Raw genomic sequence first — 27,729 nt, forward strand, 5'->3', positions numbered from 1 at the left:
TGTAGGCCTCTGGCCTGGCAACCTCAAAAGAGCAAGCTGACTACCCAGTTGTTCTGCCCAGCAGCTCTGGGTATGGTCATCCCTCCAGCTCCACCTGCACCCCCTGTTTTTTGCAGTGGGAGGACAGCATACAACTGCAGATTTCAGGCAGGCTGTATGGCAGAGGCAGACTTCTGTGCCAGGTGACTTGTGAGAGTATTGCAGAAGGCAATCAAACCTTCAGTTGTCTTAGGATGTAAGGCGTGAAAGCCTTGCACCGGTATGCTCTTGGTCCTTCAGCTTCTGTAGAGGGTCAGTGCACCATACTGCTTCCCTTCCACTGACAGGTGTTCACAAGCCTCCTTTTCTTTTGAATTTTTGTGTCTGTCTTTTCCTTTTAGTATTGTGACAGGAGACCTCTGTGCAGCTCCTACTCCAGGAAAGCCCTGGCTTCCTGTGTTGGTGTGTCTTGAGGGAAAACAAAATCCAGTATTGATTGGGAACTGCTCTGGTAGATTCATCAGTTTTGCAGGCAACAACTGCCAGAGGCAATTTTCCTTTCATCTTCTGAGGAGACTATTAATTTCAGTCATAATAGTCTAAATTGCAACAGTAAATGGCGTAGATTTTGTTACTTACTCCCTCGGAAAATGTGTTTAAAATGAATGATGAGTGAGTGCTGCACCATATTGCAGATGGGTGTATTTCTGTTTGTTATCAAAGTTGCAATTTGAAGGTGTCCTGTGAGGTCAGCATGGCATTACTGCGTACTGTGTCCGTGCATGTAGCCAGACAGTGCCCCAAAGGTTTGGAGCTCAGCCCAAGGATGGTGCAGTGCTACTACCAGGGCAGGCTCTACTACTAGTAGAGACTGGGTGGCCATCAGTGGCAGTGAGTCATGGATGCTCCTCATGTTTGGCCCCATTCAGAAAGAGGTTCATGAGCCCAGACAGGCATGGGTTCAAAGAGGACCTATTCTTATTTCATTATTCAGGTAAGAACTAAGTAATACTGACTTATCTGCTGAAGGATGCTTGGGGAACCCAAACCTGAAGAGGAAATTAACCTAGATATTCTAAATGGCCGTTCAGTGCTTCAATTACAAGTCAGATGAGTCTTAATTATTTTACAGTTTTTTGGCTCCCTGCATCACCTAGCATAGGATTGCTTTGGCAATCTGACACGTTGCTTGACGCTGTGGTAAAAGATACGTGGTTTTATGGAAAGGATCTGGCCTTTCATAAGATGAGACGCCAATCCAGAGCTGGATTTGATACTCACTTCCCTCTTTCCTTCTACCACCTCCCTTAGTTTTAATCTCTGTTTGGCTTAAACATGTCCACGTGATAATGGCTGAGTATTTTGCAAAACTTTGTGAATGGTAGTCCTGTATAGTAGAATATCCTACTGGAGAAAATGGCACAGTATTATTAGAGGATAAAGTTGTAAGAGATGACGTAGGAGAAAACACCAATTCTGAAAATAACACAATATAGTGAAACCACTAGTTTCAGTGATATCCCAGAGGAGCATGTACTGGAGGAGCTGGAAAAGGCATCAGCAGGCCTTGTGGAGGTACGGTAACATATATGCGGTGTTCCCTGCCACCTATGTAAGTCCAGGTTTATCTTAATTCCACGTTTGCTTTGCTGATCACCAGGAAACACAGCAGGAAGTAAATGGCCTTTTGAAAGAAATGTGACTAATATTTCCTTGAGTGGACTCCATTTTAAACAACTAATGTTGAATGTAATACATCCAGCCACAAAATACACCATTAAATGGCAGAGTACCAAAAACACATGGTACAGACTATGCCAGATTTTAGCCAAAAAAATGCAATAGCTCCTGAAAGAAAAATGATGGAAAATATTCCAGTTCCATTACACAGAATAACACTGAATATAACTCATAAGGATGTAGAGAAGTATTTGATAATCACTCTTTTTATTAAATTTTAAGTTCTCTGAATGGTGTTTCTGATCCAAGGTTCTTGCAAATCGGGACTAAACAAATGAAAAAATGGAAAATACGGTGCCTCATCACAGATGAAATTCTGGCAGTCAGCTCACTTACTGCTTTTGTTTCTTGTTTGATCACTTGATGGGAGTTCTGGTGCCTGCTTGCATATCTACATGAAAGATCTGTAGATTTTCAAAGCATTGTTTTATATGTTTTCTGGTTCTTCTGCCCAGCACAGTTTGATTGGGGTGGAGAAGAAGAGTCCTGCCTTGTAAAAGGAGAACAGTTCTTGACAAACCCAACTGGAAGTTGCAGCTGAGTTTTATGTGCAGAAATACCATTGAAGTGTGAAAAAAAACTGTTAAAAAGGGTAAAAAAAACCCACAAAAAAAACCCCTAACAAAAATCCACATTTCTTCACATAAGAATTCAGCTCTCAGGCACCAGAAGCTTCCAAATTGCGCTTTTCCCTCTGTTCCACTGATGCCAAAAATATTAGAATCGAGTTAAGATCCCTGGATTGTAAGTCAAGCATTGAGGCTTGGCTGCGGAAGAGAAATCTTATTTGAACATTAGCAGTCCACTAGTAACTCTGCCAGCTTTATTAATCTTATTTCACTTGTGACCTCAGACTTTCCATCTGAGTAAATCTTTATGAAATGCAGTCTCTCCCAATTGCTTTACCTTTTCAATAAAGGAAATTCTTGTTTTCAAGGGGAGAAATGCTAAAAGCTTGTAACTTTTTTCTTCTGGACCTGTGATCCAGCCTAATAAGTGATCTCATAATCTAAAGGCTAAATAACTTCATTTTGATGTCAGGTATGAGGGGGGTTTTGCTTTTAATAAGGCTTCTTTTTTTGTGAGCGGGCAACAGTAGTCGTTGGCTAGAAGTGGTTTGTAATGATTTAATCAAGAGGGGTTGTGCATTTTTAAAAGTGAACTGAATTGCACTTTCAAAGCAAATGGTCTTCATTATTTACAATATCATAGACTAGAAGGAATTAAAAAAATACCAAAAAACCTCCAGCTCCAGTTCTCTGCTGTTAATGTGTTGCAATGCATCAAATAAATCATTAGGGATGTTCCATCTTTTTTGTGACTAGAATGAAAATAAATAAAAAGTTTACGTGTACTCTCAGGTAAAGAATCCAGAGTTCTGGAAGTATGAAAAGCATCATCTAGACTAATACTGCTAGACCTCTCAAAAGTCACTAGTGCTCCTCAACCATTTCTGTAATGAAGAACAGTGATTAATGAGAGGGTCCTTGAAAACAGTATTTGGGTGGAGAAGGGGACCTTGGCTGACTGTAGACTGAAGGGAAAAAAATGTAATTCCATTAACTGTACACGAAGAGAGAATTTGATGGAGCTCCTGTTCCAGGAAGGGATCACAACGTCAAGATCACACTTGTGTGCTTGAAAGCTGCCTCTTGAAAGTAGAATCCAATCTTGTTGGCTACATACAGCAATCTCCCTCAGCCCTGTTTCAGCCAAGCTCGAGGTGTTTTCTGGAAGGATGTCTGGCGACCGGAACAGGGACAAGCTGATGGAGGGTTAGTGCTGTGATATGCTGAGCCTGATCCAACTCCTATTAAATTGAGTGGGAGCAGGCTCAGCCCTTAAATGCAGGAAATATTTTATTGTGAAGTATCTGCATGATAGCTGCCAGGTAGATCAATAAGGGTTTCCACTGCTTCCTGCCGCTCACCTTTGATGAGTGCTAGATTTATGACAAACCCGCAAACTAAAGCCAGCTCATTTGGTTTGCCCTGATGGCAGCTGCTCCTGGAGATAAGACAGACTTTATTGCCTTAACTGTCTGGATAAGGAAAGAGTTATTTGCAGAAAGGTTAAGAAACGTAACTTTTTTTCAGTTCCCTAGCCAATCTGTGTCTTCAGAAGAGCTTGCTCACAGTGAGGCTTTGGGGAGGGAACAAGAAAGGCTTATTTATACAAATACTAAAGAAAAGTGAGTGAGGTTTACTTCAGAAAGAAGACATACGGTATGTTTAGGATTAACCTATTGTGTCAGGTGAACTGTGTATAAATTCAAACCAAAAATTTGTGCTGTGGAAAAAGTGCCTCATGATGCTCTCGAGTACAGTCAACTCCGGAAAATACGAGCCTTGGGCATGGCTCTGGCAAAGAGGCCTCCCAGCATCTGCAGAGCAGCACACCAAAAAAGACAGCAGCAGCAGCAGCACTCAAACATTAACACCACGAAAAACGTTAGTTCTGGTTGTGACACAAAATTGCTGCTCCTTTTCTTGAAGTCTGTTCGGCATGGAGGAAGTAGTTTTTAGAAAACAAGAAAATAAATTGCTCTGCAGCTCATGTTTATTTGCAGTGTCGTGTGTGATGGGGTGCAGCACACTGAGCAGGTAAAAGGGACCATTTTTCTTGAGGCAGTGACAATTAAAGTGTGGTAGTAATATCAGGTTGTGTTCATTGTTGGCATAGCTGAGCTGGGAGTCAAAAGCTTGAGCTTCACTCCACACACACTCGTGCAAGTGCCTGCTTGCTCCATATCTTTATCCTTTGATTGTTCCCTTCTCTTAGGTTGCTGACTTGCAAAAGGAGATGTGGTCTTTTTACAAAGCCCTGCAGACTCCTTCAGGGTCAGTGGATGAGATGTACTTTAGCCATTCCAGATGCTGAGGAGCAGGGACAAGTGAAGGATTCTGGGGGCAAGAGGTCTGGTCCCTGTGAGGCTGCTGCCGGACAGTGGGGCAGTGTCAGAACTGGTGTATGTGCACATCATTTGCTGAAATGGAGCTCATCATCTGTTATTTAAAAATGGGGGGTGGGGGGGGAATGTGTGTGGGAAGGGAGCAGGAAGGGATGGTAATGCTATCTCATTAAAAATAGATGATGTCTTGTTCTATGACGTTTGTGTGGTATCTGTGGCTTGGTTTCTGCCCACAGGCTTACATGCAGCCCCACTTGCTGGGAAATGAGTTCACACATTTAGAGTTTCCACGGAGGGTGCAGCGCAAGGAAGTTGGAAAGAGGATGCTCTACCGTGACTTCAACATGACTGGCTGGTAAGAACATGTCCGTCTCAGCATGGGGTCAGCCTTCTTGCCAACCAACGACTGCTTTGTATGTGTCTTTGATCAGTGTAAACTGCATCAAACATGAAGGTGTATGCCTACATACTAAAGGGGAAGGTATTTCCTTCTTTCAGATGTACCTTTCCTTTAGAAGTTAACGTTTTAAATAAGTTGACCTCCCTCCAGAGCCAGTATCTAGGTTTGTTTTAACGTGCAGGCACTCAAAGCGGAGCAAGCATGTCAAGGGGAAGACATGCCAGGGGATCTTCCTGAAACGTTATCAACTTTCCTACCTTGGAAGCAGCTTTTTGTAGAATCTGGATCAGTAGGCTGTCATGCCTTTGCATGCCAAGGAACACTTGCAGAAAGGAAGAGCTGCCTCCCGTACTCTACTGCAGCTGACCCCTGATTTGGGTAACCCTTCAGGAACAGTTTTAGAGACAGGCCTATCTGAATAAGTCATAGCCAGCCTAAAATGAAAAGACTTCAATGAACAGCATTGACTTAATTGAAGTGAAGACAGAAAGAATGATGAGTTTTTTGTCTCTGGCTAAATGTCTTCATTGTTTTGTGTCTGTTCAAGAGGCTGCTTCTCAAGTAATTCCCACTCACTTAGAGAAGCCCTAATCCTTGCTGTTGTGGGCTCTCTGTGTGACCTATAAAGGCAAAAGCCCTTTATATGCAAATGGTCTTTACTTCCATGCTGTTTGTGTTTTAGCATCCTTAGCAAATGTCCTTTCAGAAAGGGAAAGAATGGAGGGCGTTAAAAAGCCTGAACTCTTAGGTTTGAAGACTTGGATGCTCACATGCTCCTGATTTGTCCCATACTTTATAGACCATAAATATAATGATATCTTAATGGCAGAAAAAAGATCCAAGTTTAATATTAATCTGGAGTGTTTGTGCAAAACATGTTAATCTGGGTATAACCGTCATTGTCTATCTTGAACAGCTGCTAGTAGAATATGCAGTCTCACCCTGAGAACGACAACTTCACATTTTAAAAAGGCTATAGGCATGAGCAAAAGCATAGAACAGAATGAAAACATTGGATCAACTGAGGACTTAATGGCAAAACGTTTGGAAGATTATGAGACACTCTCCCAGTTTCTGCAAAGGGAGTTTTCTTACTGAAACTCCCAGATGACTCTGAAAGCATCAGTGAAGAATGGCATCATGTAGACTTTCAGAAGCTCTTTTCCAAGATGTGAGATGCTCAGGGGGTGGGGGAGAAAGAAAATGACAACAAAAAGAGCCTTCTAATCTGGGGGAGAGCTATGGAAGTATCATGGGCCAAGAACTTTCTGAGAGGGTAAGATCAGATTTCTTTCATGATGGTTGGAAGGCAAAAAGGGTTTCTCCAGGTTCAGGGGAGTTGTTCTGTGTTTCCCTGGTTGGTTAGTGGTCTGGAAAAGAAACGAGGTTAGGATGGCTGAAGTTGCAGCATTGGCAGGTGATGCTGCAGCTTTTTTCCGAATAAACAAGAAGGACCATGAGGAACTGAAAAGAATTAAGTGGTTTACATGAATGGGCATCACACTTATCAAATTTGTTGTTTATAAATACCAAGTAAATCATGAAGGGGGAAAAATAACTATTTGTGCACTCTAGAGGTTCCAAATGAACTTGAGAGCCATGTCAAAAAGCTCAGTGGAAGTCTGCTTACTGTGATTTTTTCCAGTCACGGTCACATATCACAGTGGGATATTGGGATCCATGCAGGGTTGGAATTGTTAAAAATTAAATGGAGAGGTAGTTCTCTGTATCAGTTTGTACCTTGTTTGTGAATCTGTGCATAACACTTCACCTTATTTGAAATGGTTATTGCATAGCTAATACTGTTTGGCATTAGAAGAAAGATGAATTAGAAAGAATGCAAGTTTTATATGTAAAATAATGAGTAAGATAGAAGATCTTGGATAAGTCTAAATGGATGGCAGATTTGATTCAATGTGTTATTTTTCAGTACTGGTGTGTGAACTCCGTTAACTCTAGCATAAGGCAGGAGGGAGAAGAGAGCTGATTTTCCTGTTGATTCTTCTGAATTTCCTGAAGTGTAGGACACATGTTGATCCAGTTACAGATTCTGATATGGTGAATGCAAAAATTACCATTGGTTTAGCACAAATACACCTAGCTGTAAGCAGTTATTCCAGAATAAAAATTTAAACTGTGACTTGAAAGCTCAAATTTGGATTCACTTCAGTGTTGTCCCAGAAAGAGGTAACATGTGGCAAGCAAAAATATGTAGAGACTGTGGTGAGGCTACCTCTCCCTGCTGTTTCTTTTGACTTCTGGCTGGAAGTGGAAAATGGGGGATACGTTTTTGTCCTGAATAAAAGAATCAGAATTTTTTAGCTGCTCTGTATCCCACAGCTAGTTACCTCTTTGTTTGCCTCAGGACAGTAAGATGGTGAGGGAATTGCTGTAACGCCATACATTTACCTAAATTAGAGCTTTTCTAAATAAGGATCCGTTTCTTTTTGCAGGGTGTTTGCTTAAGGGAGTCTTGTTTTCCATCAAATTGTGTGCAGTGATCTCCTAAGCAGAGAAGAAGCAATCTGTTTCTCTTTGTCCAAAAGTCTGGGTCAGTTTTAATGGTTGAGATTGTGGACAAGACATTAGATTTCCAGCTTGGTGGACCATCGGGGATGATGGCTGGTGTTTCACAGTGGTTGTTTTCCACTTCAAGCATTTTGCTTCTGTTTTCTTCTCTTTCTAATTCCTAGATTTAACTGATGCATCAGGACACAGTGGCCAAGGACGTGCCGATTCTGCATTTGTTTCTAAGGACAATATCTGGTATAAGGAACAGATTAGCATATAAATTCCTTCTCCAGAAAATGTCAGGTAGAGCTTTGACCAGCCAGAGCCTGATATGCTAAAACACTGCCAAACTTTTATCACTTACAACACAGAAGATCAATTGTTTGAACCTTTTTTTTGGTCAGTGACTTCACTGTATGTTGACATTTGCACATGCATGTAGAGAGGTGCAGGTGATGTAACAGCCACTCTTACACTTAATTACAGAATCCTTTAGTGAGAGGGCATAAAACTCAAAATCTCTCTGATCCGATGTTTCCTCAGGAAAAAAAGCTGTTTTATTTTAAAATTCAGGACACTTCCTGTGTTTTCCATTAGAAGCTGTATGATGATTTTTTTTCTTCATTTTTACCCTTCTCCTGTGCTCTGGAGCTTTTCAGATTCTCAACAATGGCTCAGCTTGCCCAGCTTGTTTGGATTACAAAAGGTTATTGTCTTTGGGTCTGTCATAATGCATTTGGCCTTTTTTTTCCTTTTTGCTTTTTCTTTCCTTTTTTTATGTGAAGTTTCCACGTCTCAACAGCCCACAGTGGTAGCAGAACTGCCAAGTTTCCCCACAGCATTAGGACAACTGCCGATCCAGCAATGTGTACCACATCACTAGTCCAGGCTGCGTGTAACTGCTTTGAGACCAGCCTTTCCCTTCTCCCTCCAGCTCTCCCACCCTTTCTCTGCAGTGGCAGTTGGGATAAGAAATCCACTGTATTAAATGTATCTAAAATAAATCCCACTTAGGAGGGAGCTGACCATGAGCTGCCCCTTCTGCACCCTTGCCCCATGTGCATTGTGGTTGAGCAATCATTGCAAAATGCGTACTGTAGCTGGCAAGGCATCTTAAGAGCTGTGTCTCCAGCAGAACAAGCCTCCGAGCTGTCGCGAGCCATAATTCACTGGCAGACATCTGTGTTACTGACAGTCTTTCACAGCTCAGTCTCTGGGCTGGGGTTTTCAGGCCCATGGCTTACAGAGGTTAAATTTGTATCAGAAAGAGGGTACCTCTGGTAGCTTTGGCAAGTCCTGGCAACAGAAGCATCAGGGAAGACTTGGTGGCCACTTACGCAAAGTGCTGCCAGCGCTAAAAGGGGGTGTGGGTAGCCTGAGGTAGAATTATATGGGGGGAAAAAAGCAGGCCTGATGATAACTGTTCCTTTAAAGGACTGCACAGAATTAGTATTCTCTGTCTCTGCCTTTTAAAGAAAAGTTAAGACATGGTTGGTTAGGTTTTCCTTACTCATGGGTGAATCCAGTGTCAACAATTTTGAAGTACTTTGCTGACTATATCCTAGACACCTTCCCGAAACCTGTTTTTCTCACTTACTGCATTCCTCAGTGGCTCCTTCCAGGGTTCCCCTCTCAGCCTGCCCTGGGAATGGAGGAGCCATACAGTGCTGCACTTAACCAAAGGCATCCAGAAGGCACTGTCCACTGGCATCAGCTTTGGTGGTTTCAAAGTTAATTTTATGTTCCTCCTTGGAAGGCAAACAGCGGCCTTTCTGCTGCTCACATGGAAGCAGAGGAGTTCTTTGCTTGTGTCCAGATCAAAGCTTTAGCTTTTTGACTTGATTTTAGGGTGGTGAAAGATCCTTAGATAACGAGTCTGGTTTTGACCTGGTTTGTTGGCGGCTTCCTTTGCTCTCCAGGAGTTCATGGAGTTGAGCTGCATCCCATCAGACACAGTCCAAGCTGGTGAGGTACCCACCGCACATTGCGGGATAAAGCCCAAGGCAGCAGCAAGCTGCCCTCTTTGCAGCGGCAGTGGAGCACTTGCCAGCTCAGTGTGTCTGGCAAGGGGGGGCTGTGGCACATAGCCACCCAGGGGTCAACCCATGCTGGGGAATCGCCCGCCCACGTGAATTATTCCAAAGCAGGGAGGCTGGTGCCCTGGGGCGAGCACTAAGCAAAACCCATTTTATTCTAGAGTCAATATTGTCCACTGCCTGGAAAGCTGCCAGCCTGCTCTGCGCTTGCCCTTTTCTTTCCAACAGGGAATGTCTTTCAGCCTCTAAGCATCTGATTAAAAAAGCAACTTCACTTTTCAAGCCGTTTTATTTTGTTTGGGATGGATGCCTTTTGCTTTCATTGTGCAGCCTGCCTTGCCGTCTGCGGTTCAGACTCCGGCTCACAAAAACCAGGCTCTCATTAATCACTTATTGGGCATCCAGAATACCCCAGTGAGAGCCAACGTACATGTTTTGCTTGGTAATGCGCAAGCTGATTTCAACAAATATTGCCAATGTGGCTTCTATCTTATTCTTTATTTCTGGGCTCGATGTCCTTTGACAGTGTGTTCAGGTAGCCTGCCCGAGGAGTGCCTGAGCAGATTGAGCAATGCCACAGAAATGCTTTATGGAGCAGGCACCCGCGCTGCACCCCCCTTTAATATAAATTGATTTATTGAATCAAGCGCAGAAGCCCTGCTACAGAAACCTCGGGCTATATTCTCTGGAGAACCACCTAATAAAACAGCCCCAACTGACACTCCTCATTAGCTTTTCCACGGATCCCAAGGCAGTATTTAAAGTGACAGTGTCCCTCTTTTCAGCCTGAATTTATCTGCTGGCTAATGCCTGTGGTTCTAATTAGCTTAGCATTATTAGTCTTATTCAGATAAGCTGCATTTCCTAACAGCTTGATTCCAACTTGTAAAAAGTAATTGAAAGTCGGCAAACCCTGTGCCGTAACCTGCTTGATTGCACCTTTTAGTCAAATTCATGTAATTTACAAAAAGTCATCCTTCCTCCCTCCCCTCCCCCCTGCCCCCCCTTTTTTAATTGAGCTTTTTTTGTCTAGTGAAACCTTCTGTGCTGCTTCTGTTGAAATCCTGGCTGTATTGTTGTGTTTGAGACCTCAGCCGTATCCTTTGTACAATCGCCAGGGAGAGATCAAATTTTAATTTCATAATTACTTCACAAGAAAGCAGCCTTTTCCCCAGTCATGCCTGGTATTAATTTCCTCCCAGCAACTTACATTTTCATAATTTAATGATTATGGGCCACCTTTGCAGCACTGGGCCTTTCTGGAGAAGAGAGAGATAGGATATAATTTGTGCAGCAGAAGCTGTAATCCACAGCCACTTGCCTTGCTTTTTGTGTCTTTGCTCTTGTCTCTCATTGCAAAGTAGCCAGGGATGGGACATGCCTTTTCGGTACACGCAACCAAAGCAGCTTGCTGGGTTGTGCCTGGGCGTTTGGGGCACAGCTCTGCGATGATGAATGGCTGTTTGCAATGTGCATGTTATGCATCTTTTCAAGATTTGCAGCCCTCGCTGCAGGAGCAGCGGGAGGTGAGAGCTGACCTGCTGTGTACAGCACGTCTCCTGACAGTGACGAATGGCTCTGTTTTCCCCAAGTGCACACATGCCACAGGAGCTGAGCCAGTGTCTTCGGGGCAGGAGAAAGTAGAAACAAGAAAGCAATAGTGCTGCAGCAAAACAGAATAACTTAAGTCTGGGGTAAAGCTCTTTGTAAACGGCCTCTCTGGGGCCAAGTGAGTGTGACAAGAATGGGATTGGTCTGAGCTGCATCCTGCAGGAGCATCTCCTTCTGGAAGCAGTGTGTCTAAGGCCTGTCCCTGCATGGCTGTTCATCTCTGCCTGGGCTTTGCCTTGGCACAAGATCAGGTGCCGCATATGCAAGGGCAAACAAAAGGCTCCCAGTCTGTTTTGTCAGAAAGAAATTAACTGAAATGAGGTAATCTTAAATCTGAAAACCCCATCAAAAACAACTCTTCCTCATTAAGGTGAAGTCTCTTCCCACGCCCCTGCTTTCTCTGGCTTCCCCAGCTGTACAAATTTGACATGAATGCAGCTGGGTCCCTAGGAGATCCCCTTTCTTTCCATTGCCACCCAGGACTGACTTACGGCTCTGTTCCTGGATGAGAGGAGGCCCCTTGCTCCTTGGAGGAGTTTCCAGCACTGCTGTGGGATGGTGAGGTCTCAGTCTGCTGTGTCTCACTGCGTGCCCCATCCTACGCTACAGTGATCTTTCCCAGCAGAGTTTGCTTCATGTTTCCTCGTTAACAGGAATCTCTCCTTCCACAGGATCCCAGCTAGCAAGTGTGGAGCAGGCACTGCGAGGTTATCATGCAGTCTTTCTCCCATCTGCCTCCCCACATCCTTTAACAAGTAATACAGCAAAATGTGAATTTACGAGTCGTTTTTCTGTCCATCACAGTACATTAAGCCCACAGGGTGTTAACAGCCCACTTCCCTTACCCCTCTACCTCCAGAGAAAATTGCTGACAAACCTTTCTGTTTGTCTTTTAAAAGTAGAAGAGATGAAGTAAATTGTGAAGTGTTCAAACCAGCAAATTTTCTGGGGGAGAAAAAGACTTAGCCTGGTGAGACTGTTGGAGAACATGGATCCGCTTGATTTGCAGCTGCAGTGTCTCCACACAGTTTCTGTCGCTCAGTAGTGGAAGCTCAACTGGTCACATGCAGTGAATGAAAACGCTCACAGTATGCTTGCTCTGTCCCTCCTAGCTTCCTCAGCACAAAAGCAGCAAGGGAGAGTGTTTATAAACACACTCGGTTGATTTTTTTTTTCCCTGATTGTTTTTTTGGGGGGCAAGGATGCTTCTAGATCCTTGGCCACCCTCTCCCTGACTTCCCCTCCACCACTTTCTTCTAACACTCCGTTAGAGGTGAACGGACTAAAAACATCAGTCACATTCCAGGAAGTACCTGAGAGAAGATGCTGGTGCTTGAATCTTTAAAATGGGCTGTCCAAGATGGGTAGCGTTTGTTTTCCTTAGGAATTATTTCTGCAGAAGTACATGGTGCCGGGGGATACATCCTCTCCAAAGTCACAGCTCTGTCTTATGACTGTACACAACAGTGAAGGCTCCCTGGAGGTCCAGAGCTCATGTACCAGTCTGGTCTGACCAAGCCAGGGGGGATTTACAAGATGAGGCATTATACAGTTTCAGGTTCAAAAGAAAGGGTCTCTGAATTTTCTGGGGAAAACACATGGTTTAAAACCTGTATGTTTTCCTTTTTACTGAAATAAACCCTCTGGGAGTATCTTGGTTTAGAGTAGATCTTGCCCCTAAAAACTGTTTTGTGCATATGTATTGTTTTTAATTGATTTGGGTTTGCCATCATCTTTTAACAAACATTACTATAGCTTGTGTGCTTTTGTTATCTTTGTTTATTGTAGTTTTGTCTCTATAAACTATATGTCAGATGAGTAATAGGGGAAAGATACTGAGGCACTGGAACATTAAAGCTTACCTACCTAGAGGGTACTTAGTATCAGGCAGTGCTGTCTGGATTTAGAGATCCTGACTCTGCAGAAGCACGTATGTTTGAGGACATTTTTTAAAAATTATGGTTGGATTGAGACATAAATTGCATAATTTTCAGTTGTTCTGTGCCTAACCTGCACTATGCATCTTTTCTTCTTGGTAGTAAGCATGCCTTTACACTGTTTGACACCTGTAGTTCAATAGACAGTACAGATAAACAGTTCCTTTTGGATTGGTGATTTAAGCTCTTGTTATCCAAAGGGTAAGCTCCAATCCACTGATTCCTCGTGGGGGTGGGGGTGAGAGGAAATTAATTTCTTTCAAGTTTTGTGTTGCTCAAAGATTAAAATCTTGTTTTCTATTGGTATGACCAATGAAGGTTGAGATGGAGGGAAGGGAGGTTGGTTAGCTGGGGTAGTTTTGTTGTGGGGTTTTCTTGAGCAGGTAGAGGGTGTTTGGGGATAGTTCTGGGTTTGTTATTTTTTACAGAGTGGTAGCAAAGCAGTGCTAGAATTACACTGAATCCACAGACCTGTCTTAAAGGAGAGCCTTCACCCTCATACTCGGCATGAACTGGGACACATCTGATGCCACAGTGCTTTTTCTTGCTTGCTTTACCACAGGTGGGTTTATTCTGTGCTTCAAGCTAAAGCCTTTTGATGATTTTTTTTTTTTCCCCCCGCTCTTCCTTAGTTTTAATTCTCAGTTTACTGTCAGGTGTCGCTACCAGAGATGCGAAATACGGACAAACTTGCTCAAGCCAAGTGCTGTGGCAAAGCAGAGCACGGAGTCTGGATTCCCCTGTCGTGCTCAGGACTGAGCCTTTCAGGTCAGGGTAGATTGTGTTTTTGCCACCATCTGTTGTGCCTGGGGATGCCAACACAACGCTTCTTATGACCAGTAACCTTACATAGTTTGCTGTAAAAGAAAATATAATGTGGATTTTGGTTTTAGTCATCATCAGCTTCTACTCTGGTGTGAATTTGTGTGAGCTTTCAGAAAGCCAATTTTAGGAACAAATAGTATGGCAGGAGAATGCATAACACATGTAAGAGATTATCTAGGATTTTGGCTCTGAAATCGGTATTTGGGAACTGACCGTTTTTTCAAGTTCTGACCCAGTAATATACAGGTAACGTTGATAATCTTTTAGTTAAAGAGTGCCTAAAACACTGCTTATGACCTCAGCACTCTGGGAAACTTCTTCTGTAGATTGTCTTGTGCATTTAGCAGCTTCTGGTGATTTTTTGTCATGTATTTAGAGCAGATTCCAGTGAGCATATGAGTAACGTTGTGTCAGCCCTAGTTTTTTCATCCTGACGTCTGCTTTGGCTCCCGGTGCGATTTGGCCCGGTTTTCCAAAATGTTGATCCTGAGTCCAAATGTAACTTTGTGGGTGGTACGTATGTCAAGCCGTAGTTCAGTATTTTTGGACAGCAGTAACATTTCATAATTCTTTTGAAATTACAAGAAGAAACAAAGTTAACTGAAAAAAACACGGCTAGGTCTAGCTGAGCACAAGCTCGCCTTTTCGACTCCCCCCTCTGCCCCCCATTTTTCCATTTGGAAAAAATAGAGGTTTATGTGGCAGAAGCACTTGACAGGATTTAGGCTTGTTCAAAGCAGCAAGCAATAGCATAGCCTTGTCTTTATAAGCTGCCTTGTCATGCTGTGGCAGCCACTGAGACCTCTTGGGATGTGGACAAGGAAGATGGGAAGAGTGGAGAGTTGCAACCCTGTGTCTCTGTATGTTAAAACAGTGAGCTAGGCTGAATTACAGAGATGGCTGAATAAGGCCATGTGGGCACTAAAAAAGCTGAACAACCCCTTCAGGTTCTAAGTCTCTGTTTGATATACCTACTGCCATATTATATGTTTATATGCAGCACACTCTAAACAGCACAGGAAGGTATAAGTGTAACTTTGTTACATAAAATCAAGTGAAATAGTCCAGAAGGTTGTAGCCTGTGTGAAATAAACACATGTACAAAGTACAGGAGGTTTCACAGGGTATAAATCAAAATGAACTTCATAGCTTCCATCCTTCTCCCCAGTGCAGTTGCTGAGCTGCTAGCTGAAAAGCTGTCCTTCATCCTTCTCTTGCAGCAAACCACACGCTCATATATTATTAATTCTGTTTTACTAGTAATGCAGGACATAGGTACTTCTCTAGAGTGTCTCGGGTTGCTTTTCAGTGTGTCTGTGCCAGCTCCACTGCTGCAGTTGCAGTTCTGAGCATTGTTTTTCAAGCGCTGATAATTTTTCAGGCAATAGCAACATCAACAGAAAAAGCACGTTTGAGATGAGTTCTGACACCCAAGTTCTGAGCCCAGGAGGTCGTTTGCTGTGAGAAGCCGCAAAACCAATCACTGTAGCCCTCTGGGCCTCCCTCACTTAGTCACATTGCTTCAGGAGGTTGCAGGCTAGCCAGCTGCCCTTCCTAATCTGCTGATGAAACCAGTTAGCTTCAGCCCTTGCAATGCAGCCTCTTCCAGCGTCCTTACACCATTGTGTCACAGTTGAAGGCCACAGGGACAATGGGCTTTATAGTGGTTCCATAGAAGATGCTGGATTCGTCAGTGGGGACTATTACTTTCAAGGACTCAGGCCTGAATGATGACTTTTTCACCCCTTCTTTTTTCTTTCTTCCAAAAGCGTAGTCAGTGTGAGGTGCTAGGCAGGAGAATATAAGGGAAGATGGGAGAGAGGGGAAAACTTGGTCCCGGTTCTTGGCTACCTACAGGACAGTGTAAAGTGAGGGCTTTAGTCTTAAGTATTTGTAGTTATCTTGCAGATAATATCATTTATGGGTAAAGAATGGGTTTGGGTTTTCCTTTAAAAAGTGGATTGCAAATATTTGAGTCACATCAACTTAGTCTTGTTTGCTATTTGTTACAAATATGTACAACAACTTGAAAATCCAGTAGGAGTGGTTGTCATGTCAGGCTTGTGGTTTGATTAGTCATTTGACTCTGATGCTCAGCATGGACTCGGCTGATACCCTTTTTCTTGGTGTCAGAGTACAGCTGGCTCTATGCAGGGAATAGAAAAAAGTTCAGACTCCTCCTCAAGGAGGTTTTGCTAGGGCTCCCAGCACTATAGGTCCAGCTGAAAGCTTTGGGACATGTTCATGAGCAGTCAGGGGTGGTAAAATTCTTCCTCCACCTTCAAACCAGGATGTCCAAGTTGCGAGGCAGAGACGTTAGCTATTCCCTGCTGGAAATAGAGGAAGGAATGAGAGTAGAGTCCATGACTGACTCATCCTTCCCAATAAAATGCTATTCCAGGATTTCAACATCAGGGAAGTATTGTCATGCTGGCTACTTGTAGTGATTTGTGCTTTTTTTGCTCGATTTAAGAGCTAATCCATTTGCCCTCCCCAGTACAAAATGCCATGTAAATGCCTTCACTGTATTGTTTCTTAAAAGATGCCCAAGTATCATGGTTATATACCCAAGATGTTCTTGACTGTGTGGTCTCCTATGAAGCACCCACCTGTTTTGCAAACCTCACCTGGTTCTGTTTGGGATTTCACACTAGTAATGTTTTGTAGTATGCGAGCAGAGTCCTCCACAGATGTTCCTTCTATGCATTTTGGTTGCTTTTCCTTTTTTCTTCCCCCTCCCCTTACTCCAAAACCCTAATATGGACCCTACCTGTGATTACTGGGACATGTGAAGGTGGAGCTTAAATGTCTATGTCACTCTTTTAAGTCTGAGGCTTGCCTGGGAGATGCAGCATGTGTAGCTGTGTAATACAGCACCACTTATTGATCCAAGGTCTATGCCATATTTTGGCGAAGCAGGGGACAGTTCGATTACAATATAGGATTTCAACCTTTAATTTTTAATTTCCTGCTGGTTTGTGTCACAGCCATAACATTGCTTAAACCTGATCAAATGTGACTTGCCAGAGCTCAAGCAGCCAGCATGGCTGGAGAGCTGTGCAGCAGAGCTTGGCGGTGGCTGGCAGGGGACCCGCTGCGGTGCCTTCCCTCCTCCTGCTTGTCCCTTCCACTTTGGCAGGGAGTGCTCACTCGTGTGCTCAGGGAATGTTTTTGGTGTTACCCCAAGGGCTCTGGGCATGGGCGGGCCAGGGGGAAGGGCGACATGCAGGGAAAGGGTAGGGGGACAATTTTGTGGTATGAGGAGAAGCATGACCTTCTGGGGCAATGTACTTTAACCAAAGAGGCTTTCCAGCACCCCACCTCGAGCATGTGTTACACAAACTGTGGGACTCTACAGCTTATAATAATGACAGCAATCTATTTATTTATTTTATTTCTCACTGGCAAAATTGCTCACCTTCTCACCTCATCAGTATCAACAGCTGGATGCATAGAAGGTGGAGTACGCAGGCATGTGGTAAACAGCATCAGAGCATGAGCATTTACTTCTCTTGGCCATGGGAAAGCTGCTGTGAAACGTGAAATCTCTGACAACCTTGAGTGTTCCAGTCAAGGTCAAATGATCACTAAATATCTTTCTAAGACTCTTCAGCACATGATGCTTCTCTTAGTTTAAGTGGTCCTGAAAGGTGAGAACAGGATCAGAGCACTGTTTCACACTTTGACTGTGTACATATTTTGTCATTGCTCACCATTTCATATTAGCAGAGTGCATCTAGTCATTGGTTAGCTTCTTGATGGGTTTGGGAGGCTTTTTGTTTGGTTCAGGGGGGTTTTGTGACGCTGTATTACTGTATACCTGCTGCCATAGCCAACGATACCTTACCTGATTAGGATGTCATTCCAGTCTACCTCTTCTTCCTTGCAAGCAATAGGAGCAGCTTGGCATGTTAAATATTTCCTTGTGTCCACTATTCTTTTTGGTGAAATGGGTAATTCTTTTGGGAAAATCTTTCCACAGAAAAAGAAAAAATAATGTTGTGTTTTTTTTAAAAAAAATATTTTTATTTATATCACAGCTGCTTGTTTCAGGGCACTGGGTCACTAATTGAGTGCAAGCTTTATAAATGTTGTTTGTCCTCCCCCCACAGGGCATACAAAACCATTGAGGAAGATGACTTGAAGTTTCCCCTTATATACGGAGAAGGCAAGAAGGTGGGCACGTTTGCTTTCCTCAGACCAAAGGAAGAAGGAATTCTGTGCTGTTTACCACTTGGTTTAGCCTGTGGCAGTCCAGTGTTTTCCACTCAGTATCTCTTTATTTTATTGTTTTGACAGCTTGAAAGAATATCTTGGTCCTGTCATAAATCAGTCTCGTGTCTGGGGGGGTGGCAGGGAGAGCTCAACCTACTAAAAAGCATTCTTATAGCAAACATAGTCATTTGCTGTTCGGTTTGTTTTTGTTTTTCTTTCATTGTAAGTAGGCTGCAATGAGACCATCTTAAATAATTGATTTAAAATGTTCCTGGTTTCACTGTAAATATAACTAGGCTGGATGAAGATAGCAAAATACCTCACGTTTGCTGAAAACAAAGTAGAAGGATATTTAATAGTGCTCTGAGATGCAAAACTCTAATTTAGGAAGGGGAGGGATCAGGGCAGGATTTGCGAAGTGTAACACTCCTTAACTGCATCTTCTTCAGCTTGTGTATGTAAACTCACCGTTGAATTTTTCTGATGTGTGAATGCTGATAGTTTTTCTTGAAAGGAAAAACAAACTGTTCCAATTGGGTGTACTTTTCCAGCTCTGTGATTAAGAACAGTGAGATCATTAGTGCTGATCCCAGCAAGCTTAGCTGGATGCAGCAATAGGATCAATATAAGGATGCAGTGGTGTCAGTTTGCCGATATTGGTATGCTCGCTGTGTTTCTAAATAGTGCTCCCCTGCTGCATTAGGCTCTTATCTTAATGCAAAAATACACGCTTTTCAGAATTAGGCTGAGTTTTGAAGGTTCGGTCCTGCAGCTTATCTCTAAATTTGGTTAGGTTTATAATTATTTGGAAAATGTTTCATGCACATCTTTTCAGTTTACTTTTTTTGCCTTACGGAGCCAGGTGTTAGTGAGGTGAAATTATTTTGAGTCAGTTTCTTGGTGTTATTGATGCTGTGGGCTCACTTGGTCACAAGCTGCAGCTAAACTAGAGTTTGGGGGAAGAGATATGCAGACAGCAGAGAGCAAGGCTCCCCGTGAGGCTGCCTATCTGGTCAATCTTTGGAGAAGCATTAATGAAGAAGAGCCCAGCACCTCTTTGGAGACGGCTCATGCCATAGGGTCATAGAATCATTTAGGTTGGAAAACACCTTCAAGATCATTAAGTGCAACCATTAACCCAGGACTGCCAAGTCCACCACTAAACCACATCCCTAAGCACCACATCTACGTGGTTTTTAAACACTTCCAGGGATGGTGATTCCGCCACTTCCCTGGGCAGCCTGTTCCAATGCTTGACCACCCTTTCAGTGAAGAATTTTTTCCTAATATCTAATCTAAACCTCCCTTGGTGCAACTTGAGGCCGTTTCCTCTTGTCCTGTTGCTTGTTACTTGGGAGAAGAGGTAGGTGCTTGGGGAAGGAAGTGGTGGACCTGCCCTAGACTGACTGTCCACAGAGGAGAGCACTGCGGTCAGTGTCGCTGTCACTTGTGTGTTCAGCAATTTAAGGGTGCCTTTGGCACTTTTCCTTGGTGGAGGGAATATATGGCAATATGTTAATAGGAAGAGGCTGCAGGTTTTTTAGTTGAGTAATTAGGCTCCTCATCCTTTTTATAAAACCTGTTTATTAACAGTATTGTTTTCTGAAGGAATATTCTTGTAGATTGGCATGGAACAGTGAGGTGACTGGGTTAGGTTTCCATAGTCCCAGTCCCTTTACAGATGGTCACAGTCTAAGGTGGGTGTATGCACACTGGGGTGTGGATGAACACAAAGCTTGGAATAATGAGGGAAATGGAGATGACGTGAGTGTGAAAATCTTTGAAATTGGTTAGCCACGATAAATCTAGAGTTCCTGGGACAGAAAAGGGAATTCATCCCTAACTGTTTTAGTTACAGAATAGTCTTTTCCTATTGACACAGTGTGTATAACAAGATTTAATCCCATTGCTTTTCTTTATTTCCAGGCTCGGGTTATGGCAACAATTGGAGTGACCCGAGGACTGGGAGACCATGACCTGAAAGTGCATGACTCCAATATATACATCAAACCTTTCCTGTCCTCATCTCCGGAGGTAAAACAGCTAAGGTTCAACTATCTGATTTGTGGGAGAAAAACAAATATGTTTAGTGTACTTAGTTATTCTTCCAAAACTGTCCATTCTGATTGCGGTTCAATCCAAGCAACATGCTGCTCTTCAAAGGTGCAGCATGTTAGTAACATTCATATAGTAGGAATGTTACAAGTTCCCCAGCTGCGTGCCTTGGCTCTGGTTCCTCCACATCCCTGGCACAGCATTGATGCCTTTTCACTCCCAGGTCTACATTTATCCCATAGCCTTGCCATTCAGTGTGACAGACACCCATCTGTCCCCACCTTCATGTGCTCCAGCTCCCCTTGAGGCCTAGATCATGCTGCCTTCACAGAAGCAGATGTAAATCTGTATTCTCCAGAAGGGAGCACTGGGTTATCTTTCTTGGTAGCATAGTATCCTGCATTACACAGAGGATACCAGATCAACTCTTAAGCAGGAAAATGCCAAGAGCGATTGGAAGAGTGCTTTATGTTTCCATCTGTCTGCCCATTGACCTCCAGTTCTTAATTCTTTATGATGGTTTTGTGCAAACACCAGATAATGGCAGAAATGGCAGTGTGCATTCTGAAATGATGGCATAATGGGGATTATGCAGTATTTGTGTTAGGGGTAATTTTAAATGCCTCCATCGTTTTTACTTGCTGTGCCACAAACAATTCCAGTTTTTGACCACCAGAGACCTTGCAGTGAAGGATATCAAGCCTGCCAAAGGGATTTTGAATGTATTTGCTAACAAGAAACATGCAAACCTCACTTTGGTTTTTTTTCCCCTCTGTAACTGCATTCCTGTTCCAACGTCAAGGAACAGATGACACATATTTTTCATAAAATATTAAGCAAGGGCAAACCATCTGATGACAGCACAAAAAGACGAGGTTTTGCTTCCATGGCCCAAATGCTGAGAGCCGTACACTGACAGCTGGCTCGCTGGAGTTTTAACCGTACCCAGTATTTGACCTTGAATTTATTGCTTGCTGTAGCAGTGCAAGAGAATGAAAATACACAAATTACATAATTCTGCTAGGAAGGAACCAAATTATTAAATTAACCTTGCTTAGAGCATCTTTGAGACCTTAAAAATATAAACAAAAAAAGTGCTGGGAGATTCTGGCCCTGAAGAAAAGGGGGAGATCTACAGACGGCCCCTCTTCACGTTTCCTTGCTGTCAGTCCAGTACCTTCCCTCTCTGCCCTTTTGAATGTGTTGTATCGCTCACTTGGGACCTGCTCCTGCTCTCCTCAGCCAGCCCAGGCAGCAGCTCTGCCCTCATCACTATGAAGGATTTGTTTAGTGCCAGCAAAATGATGCAATTCTACCTATTTATTTTTCTTTCTGGCATGCTGAGATCCGGTGTTTCTGGGGTATGTAATGGCTGCAGCACAGTATCTCAGCACTATCATCTCTGCCAATTGCTGCTGCAGTATTTGTCTGTGTGTATAAACCAAAGCTTCTCATGGGCTTTTCTGATTTGTGTGGAGTGTGTCTGTACGTGTTCAAATTCTGGAATATGACATCCAGTTCATATGCTATCCACGTTTCAGGATCTCTTAACTGCTTCGCAAAAGAGAAGCAAAATTGGCTTTGTTTCCACTTTCCTTTCACAGCTAAAATCAGCAGAAATGTACGAGGGCAGGAGGAGGAAAGGCAGAGCACCAGCCACCTCAATTTAGACATACTGGCAAAAAAAGCCCTGAATTTTATTAGGAAGTAACATATGCTCCAACTTGCTTTCCATTGAACCTCCTTCTCTTAATCATCTCTTCCTTCTCTTCCTAGAGAGCACCCCAGTGCTTTATCTCCTTGTGTTTTTCCCTGACTTGTTCTGTCCATATGTGGACAGTGTACCTTGCACAGAAACCAGCATTAAGAAACAATGTCTTTGTGCTGCCATCTGGGAAGCTTGGCACTTGGAAGTAAAGGCAGGGACGTCAGGCAGCAGTCATATTTGGCCCTTGTGCAGCATTGGATTTTGGAATTGTTTATATAGAGGTATGGAAGCACGTGGTTTCCAGACCTGGAAAGGGGGAGGCACAGGAAATTAAGGTACACAGTGAGTTGTGACAGAGGAAGGATCCAAGTCCTTTGGCTTCTGTTTGTGCTGCAGTTACAGCATCCTTTCCCAAGTTGGAGGCAACGTGGTGTGTTTTCAGAACATTTTACTTCCAGTGTGACAAAGCTGTGGTATGCCATGTCCACCAAAATTTAGCTGAAGGTAAGCATCCCTGAGACTACATCCAGAAATAGGCATATGAAAGTAATTTGAAGGTGGTGTGAAATGGTACTTTGATAGAGTGCCAGGCTATGGGAGGAGAAGTCATGTAGCCAAGACTGACAAATGTAATCAGGATTCAGTGGCTCAGCTGTTACAAGACCAGATTTGGAGGACTTCTGCAGTTTGGTGAGCTCTAGAGAATTGAGCCTTTTATAATGAACTGGAGTAGCACAAAGCAGGCAAGCCATGGCTGAGGCTGTCTGGCATGGAATTAAATATTTATTTTTCATAATGGAACAGTTCATTTGAAAGCTTTCAGCAGGAAATTCTGCATTTTAAAGCTCGGTAAGAGCCACCTTGTTGCAGCTGAAAAGCAGGATTTCATCCTGAAATTCTTCAAATGGCAGCCTAGCCGTTGGTGGGGAGAGGTGTGGCTGTGACAGCAGCATTTGGCCCTCACCAGCAATGAACCTGAAACCAGCCACCACAGCAAATAAGGAGGTAATGAAGGAGAATTCTTCTCGTTCCATGATGTTAGTAAAATCTTTCTGACAACTCCACAAATATGTCAAAGGAGACTGTTTTAGATTCACATCTGCCTTGTGCAGAAATCTTTAGGAATTACACCACTGAAAGGAACAAGCAAGGCAAATACTTAAGAGGAGTACAGTATGATCAAAGACAGTCAAGGTGGTTTCAAAAAGCAAACATCACACTTTAGTGACTTGAAGTCCTTCAGAGTTATGTCTACCAGAGAATTAAAAAAAAATAATAATAAATGCAGTAAATGGTCTTGCATGAGCACTTTGATTTCTCAGAAAACGTTTGAGAACCTGTTCTGCATCACAGGTTATTAATATAAAAGATACGAAGCTACAGACTAAGTGGAAAGTTGGCACAGTCTACTGGAAATTGGCTAAAGGGCAGAAAACAAAGGGTGGCAGTAAAAAGCTAAAAGGAGATTAATTGGTGAGTGCTGCAGGGAGCAGTGTTGGTACCCGCTTTTTATTATTTACATATAAATTACTTGGAGGGTGGTATTGAAAGATCTTGTCATTTGCCAGCAAAGCTGCACTGGATAACACTGCGCATAAAAAGGGACGATACAATTAAGAAAGGGCTTAATTTATTGGAGTAGCAGAGTTGATCAATAGTGCAGCGAGTGAATGCAGGCTGTTGTTTTGGGTCGAATTCCCCTGGGGCTGGCTGCTGAGGAGCACCTCAGGTGGCTGCAGGCTCGCGTGTCACTGTTGTGGACAGTTTTCGAGCTGCAGGGACTCATGTTGGTTGGCTCTTAAAAACAAAACTGGCAGACAAGCTGCAGTGCCTTCGCAGAGCTGCTGTGGTTCTTTTTCGGCAGCTCAACATAGGTTTTGTCCAGTGGGTAGATCCCTTTGAAATATAAATATAAAACCAGCCCACCAGTTCGTTGCTTGCCCAGAACATATTTTTCTGAGCACTCTTGACTGCATGTAGGTGAGAAATGTGAGAAACAAGTGTCTAGGTTGAAGAAAAGAGTTACGTGACAAACTGCATAACATGTGTTCAAAAAGATGGGCTCTAGCCGTGTGCATCCACTGTTACCTATCAGCAGAGATTTGCAAGTACCAGTCAGGATAAAATATAGTGTAACCCAATGTTTTTTGTCATGGATGTCTGTGCTACCAAGGTCCTGGTGCTCCTGCCTTGCAGTTGACTCTTCACATTTTCTGGTTACTAAAGCCAAGTTTAGCTAGTTAACAGGTCAGCTCTTCTACATCAGGACAGACATCAGTGGTTGGTAGAAGTATGGTGACCAAACTGGGCTCCATTGAAGGCTGCCCTGGTGCTACAGAGAGATGTTAAAGAGTGAGAAAGTTTGCTAGGGCAGTAAAGAAGGGGCTGGTGGGCTGGGGAGAGCTGCTGACAGGGCTCTCGGGACAGCACAGGAGGCAGAGGACAGAGCACAGGTAGCCCAGGGCATTTGGGGCAGGGGTCACAAGTTCTGTGGGGCACTATCAGGTTTGACATCTGGCTGCAGAAGCAACGAGTCACGAGGGAAAGATTGACGATCCAGGGTGGAATTGCTAGGAAATGTGTCAAGGGTGCAGCACCAGTTAAGGAGACCTCTGCACTGCCAGCCAGTATCTAGCCAACCATCATCTGCACTAGCTGGGCTCTGCAATACTGTTTTGCAGTGTGTGCAGCTTTGTGCAAACTTGTATCACATTGCTTAAACCTCACTGTTGTTTAGTTTCGTGAAGTACAGCTACAGGAAGGATGCAGTCATTGGAGAGGTTGGCTCCGGAATTAAAAACCAGAAGGGTAATATAATTTCCATTGGAGTCAATGAGCTGCTTTTGGTCACATTAGATTTACAGGGCTGCGGGGTTGCTTGCTGTTGGGTAACTCCCTGGATTGCTCCTCATCTTTTCCAAAACTCTGGTATATCACACTCCCTCACCTTTTCTGAACAGCATGTGTGGAGTAAGCTGTGGGGTGTTGCACAATGTGTGTGTGTGTGGATTGGATGTTCAGTGAGCCCTGCTGTTCTGAGCATCCATTACACATGCCTTGGTGATGTTGCCCAACCTGTGTGCCTCCAGGAGCTCTGCTGTCACACTCCTCCATGTCCAGCTGAAGGTATGTGTTGCTACTCCAAGAGACCATCATTTACCCTAGTAAGAACTAGAACAAAGCCACTAGCAAAAAAGCGAAGGGTTAGGAGCTGGCTTGTTTCTGCACCTGGGCAAGGTGGTCTGTGAGCATAACCTGAACGTATGATAGACTGGACCAACTCTAAATTAACCCATTTTTGTCAGCAACATAGTGAGTGCAGCTGTATTTTAGAAATCTGAGGAAAGGAAGAAAGAAAAAAATAAAGGAAGAAAGAAAGAGCGAGCTTGAGAAAAAAATTAAGTATTATATGGATGTGGCTATGCTAATGTGTTCCTGCTGTGGTAACTGGAAGGCAAAGCTGCATTTCAGTGAACATTTTGTTGCATGTCCAGCTGGTCCTTGTGTACAAGAATCTTACCTGAAGTTGCCCAAAGCTTGCCTCCTGTAAACATGGTGCTCTCTTTTCCTTAGCCTGGGTACCAGCCTGTCATCCCTTATTGCTCACTCCACTGCCCTTCTCTGCACCTCTTCTGACATCTAGTTCCTTCTCAGTGCCACCCCTTTCTGGAGGTGCTCAGGTGACAAAGCTTTTGCTTTTAGGAACTACCTACCTTGTTCCCAGATTGCCCATGAAACCAGTGATTGCATTTTTTTTCTTTTCCCCAAAAACTAAACAAATTATTGGTAAAATGATCTGCTCTTGGTGTTGCTTTAGCTTTTTGACCTGTGGATTGGCTGTAGGTAGCCTTGGCAAGTTTCTTATCTGCCCCAGTGCTGCTTCCCAGTCAGACAAGAGTGTTCATTTCAGGAGGATTCAAATCAGTGATGCGTGATCTTGGTTTCCTGCCTTCTCCCCCACCAACTCTGCAAAAAAGGCTCTTGTGGTATAATGTGTACTTTGCCTAGGTGGGAGAGGCATGGTAGACGTGTATTTCCTAGCACTGACATTCAAAGCTTGGTTATTCCTACAAGGGGCTTGCTGCTGAGTGCATCCTTGAGCGTTAACCCTGATGCTCTCGAATACTTGCCTGTACCTGAGAGATCTGACCAGAACGTGTGCTGCTTATTGATGGCTGCATCGGCCAACTGACCCTCCACACCCCAGTGATTTCTGAGTTGAAACCATGGACTGTTAGTGGCTGAACTAGATTTTGGGAGATGGGGACTATGACAGCTACTGGTTTCTGTGCAATAGACTTGAGAGCTGTGCTGCATGTAGGTATCTTTTCTATAACACTACTCCCACTCAGTCTGAATAAGGAGATATGCTGTAATGAACAGAGTATCTTCTCTTGACTTTAATCCTCTCCAAAGTCCTTATTCAGCTGCTACCTTAGATAATGAAGTGAAGGTTACATTTTACAAATGACCTTCTTGTGCTTTTGAATGAAAGGCGAACAAGTAAGGATTAGCAGTCAAGTCTAGGTGATTTTTTTTTTTCCTCTGGTACTGGTTGCAGTCCCATAAAATCATAATTACATTAAAAGGTCCAGGCATTTTATGTGCATTGCCTGCTCCATGGCTCCTAAGGGGAGAATGAACCACGAGGGAGAATAAAACAGCTCATATTTTCTAGTTATGCCAAGTGCTTGTCCTGACAAATTTCCCGATTGCCACTGCTGTTAGTGTAGCCCGAGGCTGGAGCAGGGTGTGTGATGAGGTGCACCGCTTCCAAACTTCAGTACAGATGATCGTTCCCTCCTGTCTGCATTGCCAAGGTTGTCACGCTTCTTTCAAACTGTGGTTGTTGCTCTGGTAATTAAAGTGCTCCGTGAGTGCTCTGTAACGGCTCCCCATCGCAACCTGGGAATTGCAGGCGGTTTGTCAGCTGGAGTACAGCGTGTGCTGGAAGGAGAGTTACGCCAAACTAAAGGCTCGTTTTAAAACACCTGCCATGGCCTTTACTCATTCTAGCACAGCTGATGGCCCCCCAGTACCCACCATGTCTCCCCCCTCCACTCCTGGCTTTCTCTAGCCTTGTCAGAGAGGGGACAGTGACAGTTGTTTTAAAGGCAGGGTGTCACAGAGGTGCCAGCAGCAGTGGTCAGCCTGACTGTGGCTGCAGACTGATGAGGTGAAGCCAGTGGGCATTTTGATAGTGTGGATAAGCTTGGAAGTTCACTTTTGTGCAGACCTTGAATCGGTCTCTACCTATGGAACTTCGTACAGATAGGCGTAACTGAGCAGGTAAACAGTTTTTCTCTGTTTTGTGGAACTGCTCACTTACTCAGGTGTAATTCTTGAGTGCAGCAGCTGCCTCTGATCTGGAAAAGTAAATGTGATGTCTTCTGCCACACAGGCATTTCCAAACATGCAATTTATCTGGCAGAGTTAAATGGATCTGGGCAAATAGTGAAAACAATTATTTGTGAATATTTTATTAGGAAATATCAAAAATTAATCAAATAAATTATTCAGCTTCCATATGACTAGTCCTGCCAACGATAGGGAAGAGCCTCACATGCTGAAACCAAGCTGCCAGGCAGGGGAGGCTTCAAGCGCTGTTGGCAGCAGGCGGCACGGTGCTCTACAGCCTGGCTTGGGTGTGCTTGCATCCCTCCCAGCTGGGGTCAGCACTTGAGCTGTGCTGAGCTGGGGCACGAAGGGTTGCGGTCTCAAGGGCTAAGTTGGAGACAGACCCCAGCAGTGCTGCAGGAGAGGTATTTCAGTGCCCTGGCTGAACCTGCTAACTCACAGCC

At 43.8% G+C, this 27,729-nt stretch overlaps 1 protein-coding gene across 3 annotated transcripts in view; it reads left to right on the forward strand.

The window, feature by feature from the left end:
• PPM1H (protein phosphatase, Mg2+/Mn2+ dependent 1H) overlaps window positions 1-27,729 on the forward strand; it is a 143,774-nt gene that overhangs the window by 101,194 nt on the left and 14,851 nt on the right. For all 3 annotated transcript variants that reach the window (XM_037388800.1, XM_037388798.1, XM_037388799.1), the window contains exons 6-8: window positions 4,867-4,985; window positions 18,063-18,126; window positions 20,092-20,199. In XM_037388800.1, coding sequence (XP_037244697.1) covers window positions 4,867-4,985; window positions 18,063-18,126; window positions 20,092-20,199 — 291 coding nt within the window. The remainder of the gene's footprint in view (window positions 1-4,866; window positions 4,986-18,062; window positions 18,127-20,091; window positions 20,200-27,729) is intronic.

This window comes from Falco rusticolus, chromosome 5, assembly GCF_015220075.1.
Source record: "Falco rusticolus isolate bFalRus1 chromosome 5, bFalRus1.pri, whole genome shotgun sequence".
Taxonomy (NCBI): Eukaryota; Metazoa; Chordata; class Aves; order Falconiformes; family Falconidae; genus Falco; species Falco rusticolus.